General features: G+C 32.4%; 1 protein-coding gene across 9 annotated transcripts in view; it reads left to right on the top strand.

The window, feature by feature from the left end:
• The window catches only part of CNOT2 (CCR4-NOT transcription complex subunit 2), a 122,919-nt gene extending 106,506 nt beyond the window's left edge, over positions 1-16,413 (top strand). For 7 of the 9 annotated variants that reach the window (XM_032347041.1, XM_032347045.1, XM_032347042.1 and 4 more), the window contains 8 exons: positions 538-662; positions 1,592-1,712; positions 1,804-1,960; positions 4,713-4,774; positions 4,864-4,913; positions 7,012-7,112; positions 8,911-9,055; positions 15,259-16,409. In XM_032347041.1, coding sequence (XP_032202932.1) covers positions 538-662; positions 1,592-1,712; positions 1,804-1,960; positions 4,713-4,774; positions 4,864-4,913; positions 7,012-7,112; positions 8,911-9,055; positions 15,259-15,345 — 848 coding nt within the window. In that variant the 3' untranslated portion in view covers positions 15,346-16,409. Of the gene's footprint in view, positions 1-537; positions 663-1,591; positions 1,713-1,803; positions 1,961-4,712; positions 4,775-4,863; positions 4,914-7,011; positions 7,113-8,910; positions 9,056-15,258 lie in introns of all 9 variants that reach the window. The other 2 variants (XM_032347043.1, XM_032347047.1) reach the window with 1 other exon arrangement.
• The last annotated feature ends 1,921 nt before the right edge of the window (positions 16,414-18,334 follow it).

Here is an 18,334-nt window from a genome sequence, read left to right as displayed (position 1 = left end):
GGAGGATTACTTCCCAGTTCTTGCATGTTTTACATCTATTACATGGAGTCCAAGAAAATCTGAAATAATATGGAGTTGTTTTATAATTGATTGCAATTTGCTCACTCTGTAAGTCACTTTCAAGTAGAATACTGACATGTTCTTTTAAAATTTATTTTGTTCATTTGTATTTGACAGTTAACTGGTGTTTATAATAGCTAGTCAAATATTTAAATCAAGCTTTAAACCAAAAATTTTGATAACTATTACCAATATCAAATTATGTTTTTAAGCATCTATATATGACCTTAGATTTAGAATTACAGGATTACCACTTAACTTCCCTTGTACTGTTTTGTATATTGAGTTATTAATCAGTATATAAAAGTTTAGTTCTTCATTGTTATCCTGAATACTAATTTTTTGAAGTGTGTTTTCATAGTGTAATTTTAAAAAATCATTTTGGTACAGTATCATGAGGAAAGTTAATTTTTTATAATTTGTAGAAAAATACCATAAATATGAATTGCAATTCTCTGGATTATTTTCATTACATAGTTGGAATGGTAACAAAACCAGCAAATGAGCAATCCCAGGACTTCTCAATACACAACGAAGATTTTCCAGCATTACCTGGTTCCAGCTATAAAGATCCAACATCAAGTAATGATGACAGTAAATCTGTAAGTAACTGAGAATTACGTATGTGAGTGATGTAGTTTTTTCCCTTCAGATTTCTCTTGTATTAACAGTTTTGTAGACTATATTAAGGACTTACTAAATACTATTACAAAATTGTTTATCTTGAATATCTGTAATAATCTAACTTCTGAAGAATGTGGAAAACCTTTATAACTTAGAAGATAGCCTATTTTTTTCCTATTTCATATAGGTTTGCAAATTTCTGTTGAACTTCTCAGAGTTAATTTAGACTTTTATTGTAGTCCCTGTCAGCTGGATCCCATGAAGTTTGATATTATAGCCTTCTAAGGAGCTGTGTTTTTCTTGAGTAAGTTTTCTCCTTGAAGAATCTTTATACACATTTTTATTCCTGTGTTGATTCAGCCAACTCAGCTTCCTCTTTCTGACTTAACGAATGTGTTTATTTCTTCCACATTTCACTGAAAATAGCTTTTTTGTGTGTGATGGGAGTTTGTATGTATTGTTAAAATAATTGATAAAGAAGATTATTGGGTAAGAATTAAATATGAATTTTTAAAGTTTATATATTCTAACTTCTCCTGGAGGTTTTTATGCTGATTTTATAGGCAACATACTGTAGTATTCTCTTCTAAATTAAAGTACTGAAGAGGGAAACGAAGCAAAGTTCTGAGATTTTTTTTTTCTGTGACCAAAGATCTGAGATTAAATAAGAATATTTTCCATATATTTCTTGTCCTTTTAATACTGAAATGTGTAAAATACAGGATTTATTCATAAACCATGGGACGGTTGTGGAAACAAAAAATTTCATGTAGAACTTGAGAAACAGGTAATAATTTACTACCAATTTAAATATAATAAAGAATGAATAGAAAGATAACTAATATGTGAACTTGAAATTTTTACACTTAACAAATTTTAATGTTACATTTAATTTTTTTCATGTTAGAATTTGAATACATCTGGCAAGACAACTTCAAGTACAGATGGACCCAAATTCCCTGGAGATAAAAGTTCAACAACACAAAATAATAACCAGCAGAAAAAAGGGATCCAGGTGTTACCTGATGGTGGGACTCTATAAAATACCTCAGAAATATTATAGAATTCATTTCTCTGCTTTTTCCTTAAAGGTAAAATTACTGTGTTCTTCTTGTCCAGGTCGGGTTACGAACATTCCTCAAGGGATGGTGACGGACCAATTTGGAATGATTGGCCTGTTAACATTTATCAGGGCAGCAGAGACGGACCCAGGAATGGTACATCTTGCATTAGGAAGTGACTTAACAACATTAGGCCTCAATCTGAACTCTCCTGAGTAAGTTTTCCATTTTCTTTTCTTCTACATTTGTATGTAATACCTATTTGCAGATTTCTAGGTTTTAATTTCATGTGATCAGATTGTATCTCTTGTAGCCACTCATTGTTGCTGTTAGGTCTTGACTGTTTGGGTCATTCCCTCTCATGTTAGCTTCTGGATTACTGTCACTTGATAGTATCATTCCTCTTTGGCAGTTTCAGAATACACATATATGATCATTCCAAAATCCTGAAATCTTGGCTCATTGAGTTTCTCACCTTCAAAAATCTTACTCTCTGCCGTATCTCAGCTACTTACATATTTAGTCAGCCCTTTGACTTTGCCATTATCAGTAACTTCAGTTTCTTTATAATTTTTATCTGTGCTCCCATGCCACTCCCTGTTTTCCATCTTTCTCCCTCTAGTTCTGGCTCCTATAATCATTTGACTCCTTGGGATCTTCAGTCCATTGATTACTCTATATTTTCACTGTTCCACAACACACTTTTCTTCCCCTGAGAAGGACTCACTTCCTTCTTATCCAGTTAAATTCTGTGGTCACTCATAATTGTTTATATATACTCTTGGCTACTTTGCCCCTTTCTTGCTTTTTGTCAAGATTGTGTGGCAGAAACTACAACCCTGGTTATACTCTGACTTCCATTCTTGACCTCTGCTCCTGAGCCTGGCTAAAGAAAACCACACAGCTTCATTGCCTGGTCTCATTTCTCATTCATGGCCAGGAACTTCAAAAGTAGGCGCTTAATTCTGCCATTCATACCTGGCATGCCAGGTCCATTCATTCTTTTGTTCTCCTATGCAGCTGTTTCACAATTGTCTCCTTAGACATCTGATTATCTTTTTCCTTGTCCTTACTCTCAGATGCTAAGACCTTGCTTCCCCCACCCGCCCCAAGTTTTTATTTAAATTCCAGTTAGTTAACAAACAGCATAATACTAGTTTCAGATGTAGAATTAAGACCTTGTTTTTTATTTCTAGTTATACTAAGAAAGATGGAAATAATCAGAAGAAAATGTCAGCATAGTTCTACCACCAAATCTGTTTACTGTCTGTATCCCAAGACCTTATTCTTTTCCACCCTGTTGATATAGTTGATCCATGCTTTCTACTTAAAATGTCTCTTGAAAACTCAAAGACGTGGCTCTAACAATTTTTTGTGCTTTCGTTGGGTCATTTTAATCAGCATACAAATATTCTGTTACTTTATGTTAATAAAATGCCTTCTTTTTCTCTAACTTCTGTGAGTTAACTGCCCTTATTTCTTGGAGAGCAAAACTCTTCAAAAAGCCATCTTTGCTTCTCCCATTTGTGTTCTCCCATTCTCAGTTAAACCCATTTCATTTAGAATTTTCCCTCACCACTTCACTAAAACTACTCTCATGGAGGTCATCAAATGGATGTGTATGTTATTAAATTCAGTGGTTGCTTGTAAGAAATTTATCCTCCTTGACCTGTCACTGTTTGGCATAGTAGATTCATTGCTGTATGTTTCTCACTGCTTTTAACAGCTGCCACCCTGGTTTGAATCGCCCTCCTCTCGGAGTAATGGATTACTCCATTAGCCATTCATCAGGTATCCCTGATTCTCTCTGTGTCCCTCACAGTCTCTTCTTTATTGAGGAGCCAGGACCATCCTTTAATCTGCGCACTGCTCAGTGAGGGTTTATGGTTCCATTATGAATAAAAACTTAAAATCTTGGGATGCCTGGGTGGCTCAGTCTCTTAAGCTTCTGTCTTCGGCTTAGGTTATGATTCCTGGGATTGAGTCCCTCATTGGGCTTCCTGCTCAGCGGGGAGCCTGCTTTTCCCTCTCCCTGCTGCTCCCCTTGTTCATGCTTGTGCTCTCTCTCTGACAAATAAATAAATAAATCTTAAAAACGAAAAAAAACCCAAAATCTTTATAGGGCTATTTATCTTTATAGGCATCTTCTCCTTCCCCCACCTTAATAGCTTATCCCTTTTGTTCAGTCTGTTCCCAGCTTTCGTGGCCTTCTTGCTGTACCTCAGACATGTCAGTCATATCCCCACCTTAGTTACTCTAGCAGTTCCCTCTGACTAGAGTAGTCTTCTGCCAGATAATTAATAGGGCTAACTCCCTCATGTCTTTCAAGTCTTGTTCAAATCTGATCTTCTGAATGAGACCTAACCTCACTGCTTTATTTAATGCAACTAATCTCCCATCCCCACCTCTCCACAAACATGGAATATTATTTATTATGCAAATTATTTTTGTCTGCCTCCCTCTCATCTATCCTCCTCAATCAGAAAGTAAGTTTCATATTGTCAGTTTCCTTTCTTTTGTTCACTATTGTATCCAAAACACCTAGAACAGTGCCAGGCATACAGCAGACACTCAGTAAATATTCGGTGAATTTGAACTTTAGATCTTAATAATTACTGTTTTTTTTTCCTGGGAAAGTAGTTTTACTTGGGGGCATGCTGTTTATCAGTTTAAAGCATTCTGAGTTGAAGTTACATGTAAATGTGAATGAATGAATATATATATACACACATATACATAACTTTATACACTTTGTGTATATATATGTATACACACACACACACACACACACACACACCCCTAGTTAACTTGTTTCATTTTTCTGTATAAGTCATAGTAAACACATGAAAAGAAATTAGAAGTAAAGATGCTCGTTTCACTTTTGAAGTCACTGTTTTTCTGAAATAAAATCTGAAATCTTTTTCTGCTTCGGACTTCAGAGTGTTTGTTTTTTTCCCCTCTGTTCAGAAATCTCTACCCCAAATTTGCATCACCCTGGGCATCTTCACCTTGTCGACCTCAAGACATAGGTAGGAGAATCAATTTGTGTTCAGACCTTTTAAAAATATTTTTTTAACTGAGAATCAGTTAATAAGGCTTTTTTCATTTTATTATCCAGACTTCCATGTTCCATCTGAGTACTTAACGAACATTCACATTAGGGATAAGGTGAGTGTAGTTTATTATTCTCCTCAGTCAGCATGAATGTCTCTATTTGTCAGGTACTGTTATTCAGTTCAGATGGCATAAAATTTTTTGAAATAATTAGCAGTGGTTTCAGGGGTATGCTTTCATATGTGTCCATTCAATTATGTAAAACAATTTTATTTCTATTTTTGTTTATTTTATTGTTTTGATGAGATCCTGGGTTACATTTAAAGAGTATGTTTTAAAAACAGTGGTAGGGCTGGTAAAGTATTTCTTGGAGTTACTATTAATAACGGTATAACCGTGGTTGATGAGAATACACTGTCTTAGAAAATTTGATAAATTTCCTTTTGATATTCTCATTTTATGCTCTTATCAATAAAATATGCTTTTTACAAATGTTATATAGTGTTTTCAGTGGAACAGCATATAAATATATACTTTAAAAACTTGGACATTTGACTTTTTAAAATGTCTTAATTACCCAAAATGCTAGTTCTAAAGTAACTATTAACAGATTACAGTTTTAATTTTTTTCTTATTCTTAAAGAAGAAAATGGTAAATATTTTGTTTAGGGGAAAGAACTAAGTGTTCATTTCTGTTAGAAATTGTGTCCCTAGATTTTGGCCTTGAGGAAGGACATAATTTAGTAAAAATTACATGTTATACATATGTGTCTAATGTATTATATATTTAAGTCTAAAATATTTCATAAATATATAAAATACATATCAAAATGACAGTGTCCTTTGTCTGTGCCTTCAGGTTGCATGGTCAAATGGATGTTGATTTTTTGGACAGGCAAGTTAGAGATACTTCTCAATATGTCTTTTGATACTTGAGTAAATGGAAGACAAGAAGTATGATATAGAACTAATTTTTTCTGTTTGTGGACTTTGTGATTTTTCTGCCACCTCCACCATAGATAGGGCTTTTTTGCTCCAAACACCTAAGAACCTTTTCTTAGGGCAATTTAAGAAATACTGATTTAGGAGAATTTATCACCTTCAGAAGTGCTGCTTGAATGGGGATGATATGAATGGAGGCAAAAATTATATTCCACGATTGTGTAACAGTTAAATAAACATTTAGATACAGAAATAGGGGAAGAGATTGAAGTGCTCATTTTGGTTAGCTTTTTTTTTTTTTTTTTTTTTTTAAGATTCTATCCATTCACCTGACAGAGATCACAAGTAGATAGAGAGGCAGGCCAGAGACAGAGGAGGAAACAGGCTCCCCACTGAGTGAGAGCCTGAGGCGGGGCTCAATCCCAGGAGCCTGGGACCATGACCTGAGCTGAAGTCAGAGGCTTTACCCCACTGAGCCACCCAGGCGTCCCTTGGTTAGCTTTTAAATAAAGGTTTATCCTAATACAAGATTTCGATAATGTTAAACTTGATGTTTTCTATTTTGATTGGCGGTTAATGTTTCTGCTTTGTGGAAGGATATAAGGCAGTCATCTTTTAATCATCCATTTAAACAAAATAAAGAGAATCCCTTTATGATTTTTGTGTTTACCATCTGTGATTTGCTAAAAATGCATAACCTACTGATTTGTGAGTTGCTGTCCAGTGTAGATTCAGCTAACATTTCATACAAGTTTTCTATGTGATCAGGCATTCTTTAAGGTACATTCATATATAGACACTTTATCCATTTCATTTACATTCTTAATAATGTAATAGGTCTCATTTCTGCATTTTGTATGGAAGTTGATAGCATTAAATAACTTAGATATGATTATATTTGTAAATAATGGAACTGGATCTTGAATAGAAGTCCTACATCTCTGAGCATTGTTTCCACTATTATTACCATGTTGGGTATTAATAAGCCCTCTAGTAAAACAGCATTTGGTCTTGGTTAGAAGTTTTTATATAGCTTTTTATCCTATTAGTACATAAAGTAGAGGTACCAGAAATAATTGTTAAATTACTTCAGTTAAATGGTAAAACTCTCCCTTAAAACTGTAACTACCTGCAAAATCACGTAATAACGGTTATCTGCTATAAAGAAAAGAGTTTCTGTTTATCTTTTTATTTTTACTTAAGTGGTAGCAATATGTTAGGATTTTCAAACTTATTTTACACTTCAGAATAATTGATTTCTCTTTTCCAGCTGGCTGCAATAAAACTTGGCCGATACGGAGAAGACCTGCTCTTCTATCTCTATTATATGAATGGAGGAGACGTATTACAACTTTTAGCTGCAGTAGAGCTGTATGTTCAAAGTATTTTTAAACACTTTTGTATTATAGTGGATCTTGTTTATTCTGAAAGCTTTTCTTTTAAATGATAGTTATGGTTTCTGTCTTTTGTTTTTAAAGTGAAAATATTTCCATCAAGAAATAATCTGTTTTTACATTTAATAAAATTAATTTAGATTGAAAATTTGTTATCGTGGTTAATGGTCACTGTATAAAAGGAGTTATTTCAGATTTAAATAATCCTAAATTCGTAAGAAGACAGAATTGATTCATGAATTTGGTGAATCTAATTTTTATGAATATTTTTTATAAATATGTGAAGTATAAGATATGGTTCATAACTGTGGCTCATCTTTTTGTGGAAACACATATATTAATGATAGTGAATTTCATCATTAATGAACATCTGTTGAGTATTATATGGGCAAAGCACTGCATACATCTTGTGTGTTTTGAAGTATTGATGAAGTCCACATTCATTATCAGAAGCCTGTTGGCCAACTTAAATAAATTAGTGTTAAGAAGTTGGTCCACGGAATGTTTTTTCTTGAGCATTTCTGTTTTTACCTGATGCTCTAAGAATAAAAATTTTTGTGTCCTTTCTCATATATAATTGGTAGTATATTTTGTTACCAATAGATTATTCTATTAATCATATTTACTAGAATAAATTATTAAAATTTTATAATATTGTGGGACTCCCAGCTGGCTCAGTTGGTAGAGCATGTGACTCTTGATCTTGGGGTTGTGAGTTTAAGCCCTGTGTTGGGCCTAGAGCTTACAAAAAGAAAATTATGATATAGAGACCTAATTTTTACAGATTTTAAGTATTTTATAATATTCCTAATAATATTTCTATAAATGGCCCTGAATCAGATACTTAAAAATGTAAAATTCACTGTTGATAATAAATTGTTTTTTTATTTCTCTATTGAGAATTTGTTTTCTCCCATGTTTTCCCCTCATTTTTTATAACATAGCAACTGTTACCTGTTCTTTTTAATTTATACATAAGTAAATAAATTCATTTAGTCATTCACCTATCCATTACTGGCAGTTCTGTCTCATATCTTATGTCTAAAAATGATCTCACTTATTAGTAGGAAAGTATTTGTTTACATGGAGGTTTATTCTACCAGAGATGTTTTTTCTGGTACTTTTACCTCCTTTGGATGTTACTTCCCCAGTTTACAAGTGATATTAAATCCTTATTGATTCTTGCATGAATTTTAATGGATATCATTTTGGCTTTTGAAAATTTAAGATCAGTGAGATTTGAATTAAAAAAGTAATACATTCATTAAGAATTTTTTAAGTGGATATTCTATTTTCAACGTAGTTTAAAAATTATGTGAATTTAAATAGATAAAAATACTGTATTTTGTTCCTTATAAAATAATACAAATAGCTGGGGTTTTTGTTTGTTTTAATAGATATCTCAATTTCTATTGAATGTTAAGAAGAACGAAAAAGGAGTAAAGTTTCTGGAACACTATCTTTATTTGGTCTGCCTAAGTTTTTAACACACTGCTCATAGAGCTTTTAAAATCTCATTAATGTTTGCATAAAAATGTCTCTTCAGTTAAATAAAGATGTGTATATTAATTAATGAGTGTGGTTTTTGGACAAATTAAGGAATTCTTTTCCTCTATTTCACTAAGGTTATATTTAATAACAATGGGTAAAGAATCATCCATATTTATGTATTTTCTGTATAATTATTTTCTGAGAAAAATTATTATAAAATGTAGAAAATGTTTGATGTGAGCCACAGGAAAAAATTAATTGTCTTTTTCTCTTAAAAATTGAAGTTTTAACCGTGATTGGAGATACCACAAAGAAGAGCGAGTATGGATTACCAGGGCACCAGGCATGGAGCCAACAATGAAAACCAATACATATGAGAGGGGAACATATTACTTCTTTGACTGTCTTAACTGGAGGAAAGTAGCTAAGGTATATTTTTTTCTATGTGCAAATGTGTAAATGTATAAATCTAGATTTTAAAAAGAAGTATCCTCTTTTATCTGTTTATATGTACCAATACATCCATTCCAATAATGTGCCAGATACTTGCTAAATAAGTTTCTTTGTCTTCACCTCCTTGGCTTGATTTAAATTCTAGGAGAGTATCCGGAAACATCTCATTTCACCCATAGTTAGGAAAATGATTGAACTTGGTAAGAAATTTTGTAATTTTTCACAAGCCTTGGTAACAGTTGAAATATTTTTGTGTCTACTCAGTTGTAAAATAAAGATCACCCTCTTGCAGTCCCAGTCACGTATTCTTACTACTTTAAGCAAGTAGAAGATTTTCCTAAAACTGGTATATAAACAGATAATAGGCTTTTTAAAACACTTGCACTCATTGCAGGAAAGATGCTTGAGTTTTTGTTTGCGAATGAAAACAAAAGAAAGAAAATTGTAAGCATTAACCATGATTGTTCCTATGACTAGTATGCTGAGTATTGGAGGGAAGAGGGCTGTGGGAAAAGTTGGTTGTTACGTTTTGTTTTGCAACTTTTCCTCACAAAAACACCTATTTAACTGTCCCATGTGCAAAATTTTCATTAGTGTCATAGCATATTTCACGTTTGTATGTAGTTCTTACGTATAAATTTAGTCTACCTAGTAGAGAGTATAACCAACATCTGATTTCGTAACTCCCCAAATTTCTTGTTTCCCTTGAGGATTCTTAGGTTTAAAAACTAAAGAGTTTGTTTGTTCTCAAAAAATTTAAACAGAAGAAAAACATTTCTTGACAGTCCATTGGATAATTCTTTAGTTGTTGGTTTGGGCTTTTTTATCTTTTGAATCGACTTTACCAAATTAATAAGAAGGTACAACATTTTAACAAGATAACGTAAAATGCTTATATCACAAAAATGTTTTACATCACAAGAAAATGTAATACAAAACTTGAAGAAGGAAATAGGAAAAGTTGTGCCCAAGTAAAAAAACACCAGACAAGACACATACAAGAGGTTAAATCTTTCTTTTTTATTTTTACTTTTCGGTGTTTGTCAGTGGTATATGTCATTACTTCTCAGACCAAGTTTATAGACCACCATACTGTATTTGAGTTACTTTATAACATTTATAATTAATATGCGTATCTTAATTTCAGAAGGCAGATCCATGATCTGACCTTTTAAGTAGAAATAATCACATTCATTTCAAATAGTACAAGAGACATTGTGTATGTTACCTGTTAAGAAGTATAGTGTGGTAGAAAGTGATAGCCCTTACATCATAGATTTGAATTTAACTGCTGTTTCAGCTATTTACGCTTTGCCCTTGTGCAGGTTTCTTTTCCATGCCTGCTTCCTTATCTTTTAAATCAAAATCATATTTGCTTCTAGATTGTCATGAGGATTAAATGAGATTTTACACACACACACACACACACACACACACACACACACACACACTGAGTACAATGTTTCTCATATATTGGGTATTTGATACATGGGAGTAGTTGTAGTTTGTTGCTGTTTCCGCATTCTTACAGCTTACTACTACTCTTCTTCAAAGATGGAAAAACTATAACTGTTGTTAGGTCAGGTCAGTGGTTCTCAAACTTAACTTGCTCCAGAATTACCTGGCAGCCTTATTAAAAACATAAGTTGCTGAGTCATACCTCCATTGTTTTCTGATTTAAGAAGTCTATGCATGGGGCCTGAAGGTTTGCATTTCTGACAATTTCCTAAGTGATGCCAATGATTTTTCTGGTCTTTGAGCCATACTTCAAGAACAGTTGATTGTACAGGAGAGAAAAATGATCTTTGGAGGGGGAAAAGAGTCTTTTAGTAAATAAATGAAGTTTTCTTTATTCGATTGGAAGCTTTTTGCTCAATATCATTGTGTTATTCCAAACTTCTATATGCAAAAAGGATGGATGTTTGTAGTAGATTGATGTATCGTTTTAGTTAAGTTATAGTTCAGTACAAATGACAGATTTTCTTATGTGAAAAAGGTCCGTTTCTAGTACTACTTTCTTCCCACAAAGTTAAATATTCAGAAGCAACTTAAACATTAGTAGGCCCCTTTACTTTCCCATAAAAAGCAATTCCCCACTCACACACGTCATTTTAAAGAAATGTGTGTGTGTGTGTGTGTGTATAAATATGTAGTGTGCATATATAAAGTAATTTTACCCAAATTTATCTGATCTCCTGTACAGTTGAGCTTTGTCTTAACCTTTACCTTTTTAATTTTTAGCTCTGAAGTTGGAAAATAAAATTTGAGAAATATCATTAAACTGTTTCTTTAAGAAATCTCTTTTGAGGTAATTGCTTGCCATTGGCACTGACACTTTTCATCAAAATTATTTTCACAATGAGGAAAGCAAGCAGAATTACTGGTTTCTACTAAGTATTACACATAGTTCACTTTTGTTATATTAAAATAGATTCATGAACTTAAAACTTTTAAGTTGTATCCTCAGAATAAACTTTTCACAATGGCTTCTGGTTTTTGTTTGTTTTAAAGATGTTCTCAGTGTTTTCTTAAATTGTTTAGGAATTAAGACCTTTAGTTCCATTTAAAATGTATTAACAGTTTATCAAACTACAGAAAAGCCCTTAAAATGCCCTGTCCCAAGTTAACCTCAATATCCCCACCTATAAAGTGGGTGTGGTTTCTTACTCACAGGTAAAGAGCATACATTATTAAATAGCTTCAGCTCATTGTAAGAAGCCTGCAGTCTGAATTAGTATTATAAGTAATAGCTTGATAATATCATGTTATCTTTGGAAAGTATTGACCTGATCTAGACTATTATCAGATCTCCATCTCATAATGTCTTATATGAAGTTCTTTCTTTTTTGCAGATTACTTAATATTTTCAGAGATTTGAAAAATCGTTATTATGAAATTTGATGATTTAAATCATAAGTATTTTTTAGCCCTGAAAATTCGGTAACTGAGTTCTAGGATCCAGCCCATTAAAGTATTTTTTGTATGTCAGTAATGTATACATAAGAATTTTGAACTGTATCTTTTTCTCCCCTTTTAAATAATCTGGACTTGTCAGCAGGCTATGTGGTCTAGCCTTTGTAATTTAACTAGAATTACTCACTATCTCACTAATTTAAAAATAGTGGTCATTCAGATTATATATATATATTTTTTTAACTTTTTAAAAGATTTTATTTACTTATTTGACAGAGAGCGAGTGTGTGAGAGAGGGAACACAACAAGCAGAAGGGAGTGGGAGAGGAAGAAGCAGGCCTCCTGCTGAGTGGAGAGCCTGACGTGGGGCTCGGTCCCAGGGCTCGGTCCCAGGACCCCAGAATCATGACCCAAGCCAAAAGCAGACAAACACCCAATGTCTGAGCCACCCAGGCACCCCCAGATTGTGTATATTCTTAAATGAGTAGAATTTTAAAAATAATTTTGTCCACAGAATTTTCAGGTGATGGAGGCTTGCCATATGATCAATAGCTTTCTCAGACTAAAGACTTAAAAATTGAATTATTTTAGCCTGCCTTCACCGTGTAGATCCAACACTGACTAGGATTTCTAATGCTTAAAATTTTTTATAATAACAGAGCCTGATATAAATGTGATTTTTTTTCATTAATTTCACTGGTACACATTACTATTAGTATATCTATACTTTAATCAGTAATATGTACTTTTCATCAAAGTAGCAAAAAATTATGTCTAATAAGTATATGTAAGATAGTTTGAAACTTCCTAAAATTGAAGGATTTATCTTAGGTAAGAGAAAGCTGACGTTTTTGAGAATTAGAGAAAATATTCCTGCAGTTTATGTTTCTCTGTGTCATTTGATTAGTGATTACATTAATGCTTTTGTAGTAATTTCATTTGATTATCTGAATCTAGTACATGTACAGTACAGTTCTGCTTACAGTGAACTTTTGAGAATATATAGCCTAGTTTGATTAACAGAAAAATAACTTTAAAAGTTGTTTATAAAAAGTGTCTAAAATACTTTATAACCTTTTAAATCATTAAATTTTAATGTTTTGTTCTTAAATGAAAGAAACTCGTGTTTATTAATTCATCAGCCATTAATTACATTCCTGCTAGGGGCATGGCACTGTATTATAGGCAGTATATAGTGGTATACAAAAACAGGCCTATTTTTGTACCTACTGGTTATATAAAGAGGTGTGCGTGTGTGTTGTGTGTACAGAAAACAGATGTGTAAAAGAGATGTTACCAACAGTCAGAGGGAACAAAGAGATACCAGTATATACTGTAAATTTATGTATTTCAAGAAAAATAAAAATAAACAGAAGACTAAAACAAAGATGTAAGAAGAAGGAAGACAAAATTTTGACTTACTTAATTTCTGAATCTCTGATATATGAGTTTTTTAATTACATTAAAAAATGTATTATGTTTCCTAGGTTTAAAACTGATCTTTTTCTTTTAATATGTAGGGAGAAAAATATGTGCACTGATGAAGTTACTCTAGTTTAATTTCTAATAATACTGTGTAGTTCACCTCTGTACAATGACAAGGACAGGATAACTGAACAAAATTTAATTTACGTAATTTATTGGGACCTGTGATTTGTTATAGTTACAGATTTTTTACCCTGCAGCTACACATCTTTTGGAACTAACTTGCCAGTTTTAATTCGTAAAGAGTGATATAAGAAGAAGATTCTTTCTTTACTCATATTGATATTCTTCTTTAGCCAGGCAATAAATTGCTTTTAAAACTTAGGGGTAGGGAGAAAGAGAGTGGTGTCTACACATGCATTGGGGGGGTGGGAGGGAACGATGGTGATTCTGGAGTTTGCTAGTTTTAATGGTAAGCAAATAACCTATGTGCCCTTTGTAGATTAAAGACATTACACTGTCCCTTCTTTAAGAACATTTGTCAGTGAACTGAATTTTTTCAACATTTCTGCGTAAGGGGTGTAATGAAGTAAATTCATTTAGATCTTGTGCTAACACTATTAAAAAGAACTTGTTAACTCTAGGTGGCCATGGGCTTTGGTGCTACATAGGTCTGAATCCTAATCCTAGATCTGCCACTTACTATATGATTTGGGCAGGTTACTTGGGAACCTTATTTCTTCAGGTGTACAATGAAGATAATGATATTTACAGAAATATACAATCAGAAAGATTAAAATTAGCTGTTTCTCTAGTTGGGGCACATACTAGATTTTCAGTTGTTAATGTAATATTCTTCAATTTAAATACTTGGTTTTATATCTCAGAGTTCAATCATTACAACATAGGTTTTCATTTTAATTTAATAATGGGAATGTATGGTAAGATATGTTAACACATAGTGCTAACTACTTGTTGGCTTTCTTTAATACATAGTATAAATAAAGGTTCATAATGTCTTAAATGGAATTGATTTAGTTTGTGCTGTTACTGAATTCATATTATAGAATTAGTGATTTTAGAACCTCTTGCTTTTTGGATTTGCAAAGGTACGTTTTTTTGTTTTTTTTAATATACAAAATTATCTTCTCTGTCTTGATCATAGGAAGTATAAAGAAATTACTTCATTCTCAAACTTTAAAACTCTCATGAAGTTCATGTATTTTGAAAGTTCAATTAAAATGAGCTAAGTAGTTTGTGTTCAGATGTGCATACAACAAAACCACTATTTAGTTTTGAGTGGCATTTACATCTTTTCAGTGTTTGGGTTTGAAGTGGGAAGTTGAGAGATAAGTGAATTGTAAGGTTAGGATAACTTTATGTGTTTGCTTTTTTAAAAAAAGTAGGTGTAATAATTACAAGTTGGAAAAAAAAAAATTTTTTTTTTTTCTTGAGGAAAAAGTAAAAATTTTTTTTTTTTACATCATTGAAGGTTGCCTTTATTTTAAATATCCTGCAATGTTCCGTGCTTTTTACTGACGATATAGTAATTGCTGCTCAGACTTCTACTTTTGAGCAAAAAAAATGCATGGTTTCAGTGGTTATAAAATAAATGTTCATGAGTAGTCTCTGACTTCTACACAGAAAGTCACTTAGCAGAAACGGCAGCACATTACTTTTCTTCAAGCTGTATTTTAGAGGGGTAAAAAAGAGTTGGTACATCTGTGTCTGTTCATTCTCATACATGTAGGTATTTTGTTTACCTAGTAAAATATATTTTGACAAAAATCTGAGATCAGAGGGAATGGAAATCATCTAAATTCTTAAATTTGGTTTTATAGGAGTTTCATCTGGAATATGACAAATTAGAAGAACGGCCTCACCTGCCATCCACCTTCAACTACAACCCTGCTCAGCAAGCCTTCTAAAAAAAGACTTCCCTTTTCTTGGGGTATGGCTGTCTCAGCACAATACTCAACATAACTGCAGAACTGATGTGGCTCAGGCACCCTGGTTTTAATTCCTTGAGGATCTGGCAATTGGCTTATGCAAAGGGTCACCATTTGAGGTCCTGCCTTACTAATTATGTGCTGCCCAACAACTAAATTTGTAATTTGTTTTTCTCTAGTTTGAGCAGGGTCTGAATTTTTTTTTTCATTTATTTTCTTTTTTTGCCAGCAGACAGACTTGAGTCTGTAAAGACAAGCAAGTACACTGACAGAAGTTTACCATTTAGTTTCTAAAATGTAAAAAAAGAAAACCCACAAAAGACTCAACAAAATTAGACCACAAAATTTGCATTGTTCATTGTAGCACTATTGGTAATAAAATAACAAATGTTTGTGCATTTTTATGTGAAGATCCTTCTCGTATTTCATTTGGAAAGATGAGCAAGGTCTGCTTCCTTCATTTTACTTCCCCTTCTGTTTTTGAAAGGCAGTTTCGCCAAGCTTAACGCAAGAATATCTGACTGTTTAGAAGAAAGATATTGCCACAATCTCTGGATGGTTTCCAGGGTTGTGTTATTACTGAGCTTCATCTTTCCAGAATGAGCAAAACACTGTCCAGTCTTTGTTACGATTTTGTAATAAATGTGTACATTTTTTTTAAATTTTTGGACATCACATGAATAAAGGTATGTATGTACGAATGTGTATATATTATATATATGACATCTATTTTGGAAAATGTTTGCCCTGCTGTACCTCATTTTTAGGAGGTGTGCATGGATGCAATATATGAAAATGGGACATTCTGGAACTGCTGGTCAGGGGACTTTGTCGCCCTGTGCACTAAAGGGCCAGATTTTCAGCAGCCAAGGACATCCATACCCAAGTGAATGTGATGGGACTTAAAGAAGTGAACTGAGACAATTCACTCTGGCTGTTTGAACAGCAGCGTTTCATAGGAAGAGAAAAAAAGATCAATCTTGTATTTTCTGACCACATAAAGGCTTCTTCTCTTTGTAATAAAGTAGAAAAGCTCTCCTCACTGCAGTGTTGACTTTGATTTGAAATTGTGAAATTATTTCTTCAACATGAAAAGTAGACCCAAACCCTCAAGTTTTACAAATATCTAACTGAATGGTGTGACTAAACAATTTAAAATGTAGTCTTTTTTTCAGCTTTTGACAAGTAATTTGATGGAACCATACATTATTTTACTTGTAGGTTAAAAATGCAGATGCATTTTTCTTTATTAACTAAGTCAAAACAAACTTTTTTTTTTTTTTTTTAATAATTATGGCTGCATTAGAAATAAAACTTTCTGAACACTTACGGGACCCAGTCAAAATACTTTAGTGAGAAATCTGTGAGACATTTCTTGATAGACCTTTGAGATTTAGCTTTAAGCATTAATACACAAATTAAGGTAAGCCAGAAGCAGGGATAAGAGACTTTACCTTCAGTGTGCTGGCCTGGATATTTCACATTTACAAGTTGATGGATTCGTTTCCATCTAAAGGAAAATACTGTATTTAAAAACGTGTGAAGACTGAAGCTACAAACACGAGAGATAGAGAGTAAAAAGGGCAGTGAGTTTTGATTTTCTAAATTTTCATTTTTAACCTATTTTTCTATGAAGAGTGAAAGTTTGTTGACATTTACCAAATCATGTTTGAAAATGAAACATTTATGACATTGCTGTGTTTGTGTATCAGAAATATGAAATGAATTAAGATTTACCTTTTTCTATGTATTTTGAGATATGGAGAAACTGACATAAAAATATCAGGATTTTTTAATCTTTCAGATTTAAACCAAAGCATCTCTTCTGTAGGAAAGATGGCACTTATATAATTATAGTTTTAATTGTTGTGCACAAACCCCTCTCACATATTTGACATAAACCAGAATCAAATTCTAGAAACTGTTTTCTTTAAAAAAAAAATTGACTTTGTAAAGCGTAACTTTTCCAACATAATCATGAGCAACACTTAAAAGAGAAAAGGGAAGGGATCTTTATTTTTATGAGTATAAACCTAACAGTATAAAGTGTCACCATGATCATGACTGGTACTTTTGTGAAAGACTCAGAAAAGCAAGATAGCTCATATCAAAGTCGTTTGTTGTTTGACTCTAATTGTTTGTTTTAACGGCCATTAGAAAGTTTTAAGTGCACACTTTTCCAGTTTCTAAGTTCTTTTTACCCTGAATCATCAAAATGAGAAAACTCTTGCATGTAAACCAATTTTTTATAACTTGTTAATATCCGAAATTACCATGCTCTTGACTTCAAATCCAAGTTTAAAAAGTCTATTTGAAATCTTCAAAGTACTATATTAAACTCTTTAATATAACACACTGTTATATTCTTTGGTTTTATAACTTGTGGTTATACATGTACAGAAGTTGACCTGAACTAATATTTCACATTTTCTTTCTTAGCTTTAATTCTGTTAAATTTTCCCTATATAACTAGTGACATAGATGTGTACGTTGTTAACTTTGTGATTATACTATAATTGGCTCTAGGGGTAAAAAGCTATTCAGTTGCAAAAGAAAGTCCTTTCACCTATTCAGTTTCAAATATATATTCTATGCTTCTTGTGGTAATACTATAATTTATATGATAAAACTCCATTTTCAGGGATTTTTTTCACTGCACAAAGTTTTCCTTAGATATAAAAAATTTTTAAGAACTGAAAAGTTTATTTGAATTTTTACAGTATAATATAAAGCCAACCACTTAACTGGTCTTTTCCTTTTTGCCACTGAACTTGGTACACCGTAGGTGCTTGATAAATACATGTTGATTGAATGGTATAAATTGATATTTCAGTTTGAAAATAAAATGTACAAATTAAAGCATTGGGCTTTGAAATAATTTACAATTTTTGCTGTAATTTCATTTTCAAAATTCTTTTTTAAGGCATTTTCAGTTAACTTTTGAAACTTTCAAATTTTTCCAACTCTA

Source organism: Mustela erminea, chromosome 6 (assembly GCF_009829155.1).
Source record: "Mustela erminea isolate mMusErm1 chromosome 6, mMusErm1.Pri, whole genome shotgun sequence".
Classification (NCBI taxonomy): Eukaryota; Metazoa; Chordata; class Mammalia; order Carnivora; family Mustelidae; genus Mustela; species Mustela erminea.
The sequence above is the reverse complement of the archived record's forward strand: the minus strand, read 5'-3'. Positions and strand labels throughout refer to the sequence as shown.